Source organism: Cariama cristata, unplaced genomic scaffold (assembly GCF_000690535.1).
Source record: "Cariama cristata isolate BGI_N322 unplaced genomic scaffold, ASM69053v1 scaffold2089, whole genome shotgun sequence".
In the NCBI taxonomy this organism is placed as follows: Eukaryota; Metazoa; Chordata; class Aves; order Cariamiformes; family Cariamidae; genus Cariama; species Cariama cristata.
Genome location: NW_009633828.1, coordinates 11902 through 22552, shown reverse-complemented (window position 1 = coordinate 22552; position 10651 = coordinate 11902). Strand labels below are relative to the sequence as shown.

Genomic DNA, 10651 nt, shown 5'->3' with positions numbered 1-10651 from the left:
TTGTTATCCTTTTCATGCTGCTACTTTGGGAAGCTGAAGAGCAGAAGGGAGACGTGGAGTTCTTTGCGGACTCAGTACCACCACAGACTCATATTTGGAGGTTACAATTTCAATAATTTTAATTTTCCACAGAGTTTATTTCTGAAAGTTAGGTTATGTCCTCCTTATGACCGATTTCTAATTTTTAAGTAATGTTACTGTTTGCAGGGAGGCACTTGCTAAAGCAGACTGTCCAGCTGCTTAATCTAATGGCTGGATTGTATTACAGCAATTTACTTGAAGTGAATCGTGAATAAAATGTGTACTAGATGGAAGTGGAACATAATTTGGGGCCAAGGTGGAATTTGGCTGCAGGTTGCCAATGGGGTAGTAGTGTCTTCCAGTGTTAACAGCAGTCCTAGAAAAATGAAGTTATTCAGTCTGTTTTTGCAGAGAAGTAGGCATCTGCCCTTGCACCTTCTGGAACAACCAAAGGGTAAAGTCATCTTTTTTTTAATTAAGCTGAGTGTAGGGAGAGTTCAATGTGTTCTGCGGTGTTAATGCAGAATTACGTGCCAGAACTTGCTTTCGCTGGGTGAGAGAGGTCTTGCCATGTTGTGAAGAAGTGCCTCCAAAGTCCCCCTGCATGTCCGGGGAGGTGAAATGGTGCCTCTCACATGTTCTTCCCAAAGCCATCGGAGAAGACAGTTTGTCAGCGCATCTTTGCACATGTGTGCATGAGTTGTCAGTAAATCTTTATTTTTAGTGTTCTGAAAATGGATGAGTGTGGACGCGCACAACAGATTAATTTCCAGTGTAGAAAAGCAGGAGCTCCTGCAATGTTCCTTCTCTTACAAGTTTCGTCACAGATTTCTCTGTTACCAGTGTGCTGTTAAATTCCAGCCTTGCCTTCTGCAGATTAAGCACCACTTTGATTGTACTCCAGAAGGAAAAGCGGGGCTTTTTGCTCACTAAAGAAGTTGTGCAGCATCCAGATTGGTTTCAACTGAGTTTACAAATTAGAGTTAAAAGTTTTGGTATTTTAGAACGTATGGCATCCAGGCATACGTCCAACATACGCATCTTAGCAGGCATATAAATATATACTCATCCTAAGCCATGACTTAATGCTGCGCAGTGGCTTTACTGGGTGATAGCAAGGGGTGAGGAAAGATGCTGTGGAGATGGACAAACTTGTCCTTGTATGTGGCCAGCAGCGGTGTGGGTTTGTTTGGCCTGGGGAGGTTGGGTTCAGCATTCGTGTCCCCGCTGCGTTGCACCGAGTGATGAACGCCGTGGTCCCCAGGCCTCAGTTAATCTCCAGAACATTGGTGTGAAATATTAAAAACTTAGTCAATACGTTTACATCACCTGCAATGTCCGGGAGAGCTACCTGTCTGACTGTAGCTGTATAAACCCAGCACTTGGTGTGTTGTGTTAGAGTGCCCAGTGCGTAATAGGTACTGATTTCTGGAGTTTAATAGCTGGTTTTTTCCATTCGATTTTCAGAACGGTTGTAGCTGGGTTCATCTTGTGTTAATAATGATGAATTTTTAGAGAGTTATTTTAGAACTTCTACTTTCTGGCAGGAGTTTGCATGGGGTATCTCTTGCTGAGCCGTCTGGATGCCAGCTGAAGGGTGAAGATGGTTTGGGAACAGCTGATCATGGGCATTTCCTGAAGAAATAGTCACATGCAATGTACACCGGTTTGTCCTTTGGCTCTGGTAACTGTTCCTGCCTCTAGGAATTGCATGATCGGATCAGTTGAAAATGTGTAGCTTTTACAGATGGTAGGTACAGTTCAGTTGTCTGAATTCTAGCTGATCACTCTCTGTACATGAACCATAAGAGTCATGAACGATTGGCCTGTCAGTACTCTGCCTGTACTAATTAATGAGGAAAACAACTGTGTCTCTTAGCAGTAATTAGGAAGGTAGAACTTTCCAGAGGATACTGCCAGTTGACCTGATGTCAGCTGTGTAGAGCCTGTAGTGGTGCTGAAACATTCCCTTTCGTGAGCCTTCAGGAAGAGTTACCTATTGTTACTGGGATCTCTGAAACGGTAGTTTTGGTAATCCATTTCTTGGAAAATACTGTCCAAAGCTCCAGCAGTAGGAGCTTTAGTTTTGTTAATGCTCTTAGAGGAAGAAGAATCGCTTCCCGTTGAAGTCCTTGCAGGTGCTCTTGCTTTGGCTTTAGGTCAGACCTAAAGAGATGTGCCTCCAAAAAAACCCCACCGCCTTTCCTGCGCTCCCTACTCAGCCTGAACTGTCAGGGCAGGGAGGAGATGCCAGCAGAAGAGTATTGTCACATCAGTTTCTGTTTTGGTATGTGTGTACTGACAGCTTGGTTTGGCAATTCCTGGTTACGTTTGCAGCCATTTTTATTTGGTTGTGTCAGGAGCCTTCAGCGCTGGCAGTAGGGATATCCGCTGTGCTTTGGGGGAGGCTGAGGATGGTGACAGGAGGAGCCGCAGGCATGGGAGGGATGCAGAGCCTGCACTCGACTGCTGGGGCTTGGGTGTCTTGCTGGTGTCACTGTCCACTGCGGCTGCACAGCTTCATCCAAGATCGGTCTTGGTATTTCTGCGTTAGGAAAAGCTTTCCCTTTGCTCTTTGTGCTGTGGACTAGCTTAGGTCTCAAAATGCAAAGGAGAGCCTGTGATTTTTGGGGAGAAGTGGGAAGAGAAGAACTTTCAAAGTTGACTGTTCTGTATAAAATCCCTTAGGAGATGGAGTGAGGAGCGTTCCCATCACTGGTAGCTTCCGGCTGATGGAGAAAATTCTGGCTATTCTGCCCCAGGTACCTGTGCTGTTGCCAACACTGAAGTTTTGCAAAGGACAGTTGTCCAACTAGGCTGAGGTGCTGGAGACCCGTAGAGGGTCTGTGTAAGCTCTGCTAAAATTTAACTGTTACAGATCTGAACAAAAATGAAGACTAACTGTGACAGAACTTCTGCTGGGAGAACGTGCAGGAACCATTGATACTGCCAGGGCAACCTGGAGAGTGTCAGATGGGATAGACACTGCTTTCTGCCTTTGGGAAGTGGGAGAGTTAAGTTTTCTCCAAGACAGTGGTGGTTATCATAAAATAGGGAGTTACAGTAAAACTATTTCATGGTAGGTCTTGTGACTTCCATAGAGATTGTCATTCTCATTACAAGGGATGACTTCTTCATTGGCAGGAGCTGTGAGGAATTCAGGGGAGGAATCAGTGAAGCTGTTGAAGGAAGAACCAGTCTCAAATTTTAGGATGTTGCTAGTAGAGAATTACTCCAAGATGTTTCTTCCAATTTAACTAAACCTGTCAACTGTTTCCCCTAGTGACCGGTCATGTCTTGTTTTGAATTAATCACAACTGTTCCTGTTTCTTTTTTAAGAGAATATTGAGGTTGTTATATATTATGATTTGTTATTTCTCCGCAGCCGGACCCAATCAGCTATTTAAAAGAAATCTGGAAAATAATTTTGATGGAAAAATGTAGTTAGAGCAGACTGTGCTGTTCCAAAAAAATACCAAGAGAAAAGTTTGATTTCAAACCTAAGCCTTTTTATAAACTCCATTAGATTTTAAAATCTGCTTTTCTATTCATGATGTCCCTTTAGTAGGTAAATGGTCTCCAGGAAAGGATGTAAAATGTCAGTTTTGTTAATCCAGGCTTGTTCCTATTTCAGCTATAAAATCATAGAAAAATATAGGTTGCAAGGGACTTCTGGAGGTCATCTGTTCCATACTCGTGTTGCTGCAGTTCCAGCATCATGAAAATACGGAAATCAGATTTCTTTTGTGAGAAAGAGCATATTTTGTATAAAGTTGGTTGCTTTTATTTCTTCTGTTAAAGGTAAGCTGAGTTTTAGTTAATGTTGGATGCCCACAGGCTGTAGTGTAGAATTTAAGCATGTCTTGATCTTTTAATGTCAGTGGTGTCTATCTAGTACTAGATATTCTCCAAACTCTGAAGAAGCGAGTGCTCCTTTCCTGGGAGGCTTACAGGTGAGGGATAAATAGGCTATGTGGAGGAAATCATAATCAGTTTGATGTGATGATTGTAATGCTTCCTCTCACTAATAAAGCACGCTATACACTCATGATTTCAGAGGTTGGGTTTGAGCCATTACCATGAAAGGTAATGTCTCGCTTGCAGTTGTGGATAAAAGAAAGGAATAACCTTTTGATTCCAGACTACTTGCTGTAATTCTGCTCTTCTCAGCTGACAGAGAGCTTTTCTTTTTTCAAAATGAACTGGCTGCTGTCTGTCTTAGCCTGTTTACAGTCTTAGTCTGTCACAATCGCCGCTGGTAATGAGCTTACATGGGGAAAGTGGAAGTGAGAGGAGGGTCTGTAGACCTGTTTGACCAATCTGTGCATCTTGCTTTCTCCTCGAGAGGAAGATAAGGTTGTCTGGGACGCTCCATCTAGAATTGATAAAGTGACGGAAAGATTTTCTTGGCTCTTTGAGTTTGGCTTGGTGCAATTTGGGGCCTGTCTTACTCTCTGTCTTAACTGCTTTCTGCTAACTGAGTCTGAGTTCAGGTGGGTCATTGGTAATAACCATGTTTATGTGGTGTTGGACGTAGTTCGCTGGGTTCACTCTGCTCTGTCTGGAGGAACTTGGAACTGCCCAGCAGTATACTGCTCACGCTGAGGACAAGTTGTGCTGTTAGCAGCAATCCACGGGAAGGCCAGTGTCAAGCGGTGCTCGTGTTCTTGGGTACATTATTTATACTCCAAACCTTATCCACAAAGGTCATGACTTGGATAGCACTTGCAGGTTCCTCAGGACACCAGTCTTCTGCGAAGCTCTTGGCTCCCAGCTCACTGGGAGTCTGTCTGTGCACTGCGTCATACTGGTGCAGTTTCTTAGGTTCTGAGTGAGTAACCGTGTGCTTGAGACAAGCTCCGTGCCAAAAACATTGCCATTTAAAAGAAGAGAAAAAAAATTCCAGTATCTCAGTTATTCTTGACTTAAAAAAAAGAGGCGAGTTTTACTAGAGGCTAAGTACGTGCCTTTTGCAAACTAATTTGTGTAGATTAGTTAGCTGTGTTTTGTTGATACGTGCCGTAAGTGGTTACGTCTGGAACAACAGAGGGTGTAGGAAATTCCTAACCTAATTGGGTATAGGTGCTGTAAGTATGGATACTTCCCAAGAAATCAAGTCCTCTGTGGGGGTGGAGGTTGCCTTTGGGGTTAGAGTGCATTGTAAGGATGATAAAATCCCTTTTTAAAAAGGAGGGGGTTTGTAACTGTGGTTTAAATTAAAATGTTTTTAAAAATCAAATTCAAAGTGAACATTGAGAGGCTTTTTACCATTTTATTGAACTTTAGGCACAAAAAGTCCAGTTTGCCAAGCTGGTCAGACAATAGGCTACTGTTAGAATAATTCAAACTTTTAAGAGCTGATCTCTCTTAATTAATAGACCTTCCAATTAAAAAATTCCTATGTGGTGGTAGCACAATTGGTTTTGTCTCTTGACTGGGGCTCTCAGGCACTCCTGTGGAGTAATTATCAGTAGTACATGCAGTGCTGTATTTGGCAATGTTCTTGTGATTTATTTTTTTTTTTTGTACACAGGATGAACAGGGTCCTGTGGGTGCTCTTGATAAGGATGCTGTGGAAGAGATTAGCTAATTATCAGTTTGCTCATACCTAAATGTCGTTTTTAAGGGAAAACCAAGCACTGAAACTTTTGCGTGGTGCCCATTCGCTATAGCTACCGTGTGAGTGCTGTTCAGTAATGTCTTCCCGAGGGGTGTCACCACGAGTGCTAGAACAGAAGGACCCGTTCTCTGTCCTTGCGCAGGCAGGCCTTAGCATTGAACAGCGTGTGTCAGCCGGTAACTGGAAGCTTTGTCTTCCTCTATCTGTGACCTCTGGTATAGTGCCTAAAAGCTCATGGTTGTGTTTTCTAGTTAAGCAGTTCCCTGCCAGAGAAATTAAAATTTTCAGAGACGCATTGTGTTTTCTAGAGACGCTCAAGACTACGCTGGACATGGCAACCTGATCTAATTAGATCTGCTTTGACTAGATTACTTTTAGCAGTCTCTCTCAATATAAATTATTCTATGATTCCATCATTAATGCAGGAATTAATAAATGACATGTTCTGTTTGGATTCTGCAGAAATAGAACTCCTCTTTTATGACAAGCTCAGGACACTCATCTCATCTAGGTGTAATCGCTGCTCAGACTGTAGATTTTCTGCCTTAAAACTGCAAACTAAACTGACTTGCATGACCACACCTGTCCCCATTACTTGTCTCTATTTGTGTCAGTCCCTTCTGTCAAAGGGCTTGGATCCACTGCAAAATTATCCCCCTCTAGGGGCAGAGAAAGCAGAATATATACAAATTCCTTAGCAGTTTTGAGCAGAGAGAGTGAGAAGCTTTCAGGCAGGGTAAGCTTGTATATGTATGTAACTTTGTTTGCTTTAAAACCAGATTATCTGTGCAGACTCTCTCCTCTTCCTGTGGAAAGAACAGCAGACAATAATACCTACTGTCATAAATAGGCATTGTGTGCCATTCTTAGAAGCTGCAGTCGATGATTTCCTGACAAAGCCCTTCTCTGAGCAGTCTGTTACAACATACAGCTTGTGCGAGGCTAGAGCTATGTGACAAAAAATATCTACTGTGAAATTTGATCTGTCTTTGGATAATGTCATTTATTTTTCTTTTTTATTATTTTTGTCTGTGCTGAAACTGATCTTGCTAAGCTGGATGAGGTGGAGCAGTCACGTGTTCTTTATTGGTACCTAGTTGTGCTTAAAAATTAAAATTGCTAAGTCATCTTAGACGTATATAGGTTCAGTTAATTCCTACGGAAGGAGTGTCGGGCAGAGGAAATTAGCCAGTGCATCTTCTGCCAGAAGCACATGGAATGAGGAGAAACAAAAACACAGTGATTAGACTTTGAAATCTAATAAATTTCACTGTACTGAAAGTGTTCTAGTAAACTTACATGCTCTGTTAATGCCCAAGTACGCTTTTGGAATATACATCTCATTTCAAAGTGTCTGAGTCATGCCACGTAAATGGTTTTGCCTAATCTTCTGAAAGCGTATTTTGTTAGAGGAGTAACATTTTGTCCAGGAATAGACTTTTTTTTTTCGTAATACTTTGTATTCTTCCGTTTGTTCAAGTGCCCCATCCTCCCTTTATTGGGCTGAGGCCTCGGTCACACCTCCGTTGTGGACTTTGGAACAGTGCCATATCCCTTTTTAACCTTGGGGCTGGATTACTGCAACCCTGTCTACCTGGAGCTGCCTTCAACACCAATTGTGTGTCAGTAGGTCAAAAACCCCACACTGCCAAGGTCCGCACCACGTGAGGAGGCTCGGTCCACGCCAGAAAGAGACCTCATGTACGTTTCTGCCTCCGAACGCAGAACCGGCTGCTGGCCAAGTTGTGTGAGACGGTGAAGGACGTCAGACCTGTGTCCTCCAGGTCCTCCACCATCTTCATAGCCAGTGGTTCTTGCTGTGGTCCTTGCAGCAGACAAAGGTACTGCAGACCTCAAATAAATGACAGGACACTGCCAATAGAGCAGGATTTTGCTTCTAGAATTTTCTTCTGGTGTGACGTATCCTGATAGCCTGACCTAATTGCTCTGAGGAGATTTCTAGGTCTTTCTGATTAACTTCTCATTAATGGAGCAATTACTTCCTCCTGCCGTCTGGCAGTTGCCTGTTTTCTGAAGGGATAAGATTGGCATAGCAAATAAGTACGTTATATTTGTTTAGATGATAGCATTGCCCACTGATTAAGCGCCTTTCTGTAAACAGGGCTGTATAGTCTCTGCCATATGCTACACACCAAACAATACTCTCTCATGCTCTGATACGGCTTCTGTCCTTGTACATTATTTTGAAAGCTGACAAAGAGATTCTTGTATTTAAATGTTTAAAAATGTGTCGGCTTTCACTCGTGAAAGGTTTGAGAGGTGAAAAGGCGCTGTTTTTATTTTAGGTAGGACAATATTGATACAAAACTGTAGTAAGTCACTGTTGTCTTAAATATTCAGAGATTAGAGTATTTGTCTCCGACACACAGTAACTTTCTTTTGAGTTATTTTGACTAGTCTAGATACTGATAACACTTAACAGAAGTTTTACAAAAATCACACTGTAAGGAGGAAGAAGTGGAGGTGCTTACCAGAACCTTTGGATAAGCAGAATGCAAAGAAACATCTTTAGACTGTTGCAGCAGAATTTTTCTTTCGTGTCTGGGTAAAGCATCATAATCCAACACAGATGCCGCTGTCTTTCGGACACTCGGGTTTAGTGGATTGACTATAGAAAGTTGTGACCAAAACTGGTGCCCCATCCGAGCAGAACTCTTCTGGCTGCCTCGGTTTGTCGTGAAGTCTTCCGAGCATCCTCAAACCATTTAATCCCTGAATGGTTCGTAGTGACTGGCCTCTATGAGATCTTCCAGATGTCCTTTCTTGTCTTGCTGCTAGTTGGGGTTGTACTTTTCCTTGTGATATTCTAATTAGTGTGGATGTAGCTTATCACTGTGTGTCCTACATCTCTGGAGAATGCTGTTGTCTGTGCGAGGACTTAATTGCATTGTACAGCATGGTGCTGCTTTTTTCCTTAAGTAAGCCCAGAGACAAGACTCGGTGGTTGCCTTTGCTCACTTTCAAGTGGGCAGTGCGTTATATGTAGAAGGTATCTGTTGTGAGATGATGGGATGAGATGCTCATGCTGGAGGGCATGAACAGAGTAGCAAAAGCCGCCTTCACAATATGTGGAAATGGAAAAAGTGTTGTACTGCGAAAATCCCCAGTGTGATGTTCAGACTTCAGCAATGTTATCCTTGGATAACGTTTTGGTCCTGTCACTGCTTTCAGGTGGATACATTTAAATTTTTATTTTGTGGGGAAAGCAGCGTGGGTGACAGTGTTGAAATGCCATTAAACCGTTTTATACAAGCCCATACAGTAATATATGGGTGGGAGGGTGCTTAAAACTGAGAAGATTCATCCTCTGACACAGTGTCTGGATTTCTCTCCTCCAGAAACGTGCTCCTGAGCTGACCAGCCTTGCTTTGTACATAAATGCTTCAGTTAGTGCCTGCATTTTCCAGTGGAAGGAAAGGGCTGAGTAGTGGTGGATCAGTTCAGGTTTATTTTTTTCTTTCCACAGGGTGAATGAACGTAGCCACACAAAACCTTGTGTGTGAACACATGAAAGGCTTCAGTCCTTTTAAGATTTGCAAGTAAATCCCAAAGTTCTGATTCGAATGAAAATTCATGTTTCCAGAAACCGAAACTTCAGAAAGTGCTTAATTTAGGTTGCACAGGTGACCTTGTTGATGTCAGCTCTGTTTGCAGCATTGTTTATTAGTGCATTGCAAGAGGTGATAGTTGTGCAACCCTATGAAGTGTTTTGGTTACATGGGATGGCACAAGGCTTCGTCCTGGATAGGGAAGAGATTGCAACCGATGGCAGCTGCTTTCACTCTGGAGATGAAAGGAAGGAGTCTGTCTGCAGATATAGAGCACATTGCATTTCTTCCCTTTTAGAAAGTTATGTTTGCAACTGTAAGTTGTAAACTACATGCTGAAAATTGCAAGGTCCAGGAGGGGGTGTTACTTTTGCTAGTGGGGCCGAGTGGTCGTGTCCTGAGTGAGGGAGAGCAGACAAATTGTTTTCAAGCTCTGACAAACGATCCCACGCTCGTGGCTGGGCTCCAGCCTCTCCTTCTCAGCAGCTTTTAATGATTAACTTAAATATTTCTATAGTATCTTGAGATTCTAACCTCTGGTTTATTTTCTCTCTACAGGTGGAAGACTCTGAGGCCTTTATCCTCTGTCCAGCTTTGCAGTTCAGGTAGCCTCTGATTTCAGACATCGCATCATTTCTGCCTGCCAACCTGTCTGATATGTCGGGACCCGTGCCGAGCAGGGCCAGAGTTTACACGGATGTGAACACACACAGACCGCGGGAGTACTGGGACTATGAGTCGCATGTTGTTGAGTGGGGGTAAGTCTCTGGGCTGCTTATGGACGTCCCTGGACCAGGATCAGTCCCTGTAGGATCCTGTGTAGTGGTGCATGGGGAGTTCAGGCACCTGTGCTGCATTAGGCTTTTTCGTGCTCCTTGGCAGGTGTCTAGTGTGCATGGCAAGTGTTAGGATCACAACTTTTCTTCAGAGAAGTGTTTCTTGTCAAAATCTTAAATCCCCAGCACTGCAGGAACATTTTTAGCAGCCTCCTTAAGAGTTTGGTTTGAAGAATTTTTGCCAGGTAATCAGGAAACGTCCCCTTTCAGAGGTATCATAGTTTAACCCCAACCAGCAGCTAAGCACCACACAGCCACTCACTCAGTCCTCTCCCCTCTCCCAGTGGGATGGGGAGGAGAATCAAAAAAAAAAAAAAAAAGTAAAAACTCGTGGGGTGAGATAAGATCAGTTTAATAACTAAAGTAAAATAAAATGCTAACAATAATAAAATATAATAGTAGTAATAAAAGGAATAGAACAGAAGAATAAAACCCAAGAAAGACAAGTGATGCGCAGTACAATTGTTCACCACCCAATGCCCAAGCAGCAATCCCCGAGCAGTGATCGGCCCCCTCCCAGCCAACTCCCCCCGGTTTCTTTACTGGGCACGGTGTTCTATGGTATGGAATATCCCTTTGGCTAGTTTGGGGCAGCTGTCCCGGCT

The 10651-nt window shown here is 43.1% G+C and overlaps 1 protein-coding gene across 1 annotated transcript in view; it reads left to right on the top strand.

Annotated features, from left to right (window-relative positions):
* Positions 1–4279: 4279 nt before the first annotated feature.
* The window catches only part of LOC104166813 (casein kinase II subunit alpha), a 16151-nt gene continuing 9779 nt past the window's right edge, over positions 4280–10651 (top strand). Inside the window, exons 1-2 of the mRNA XM_009706887.1 lie at positions 4280–4514; positions 9769–9968. Of these exons, the coding sequence (XP_009705189.1) occupies positions 9868–9968 (101 nt within the window). The 5' untranslated portion in view covers positions 4280–4514; positions 9769–9867. The remainder of the gene's footprint in view (positions 4515–9768; positions 9969–10651) is intronic.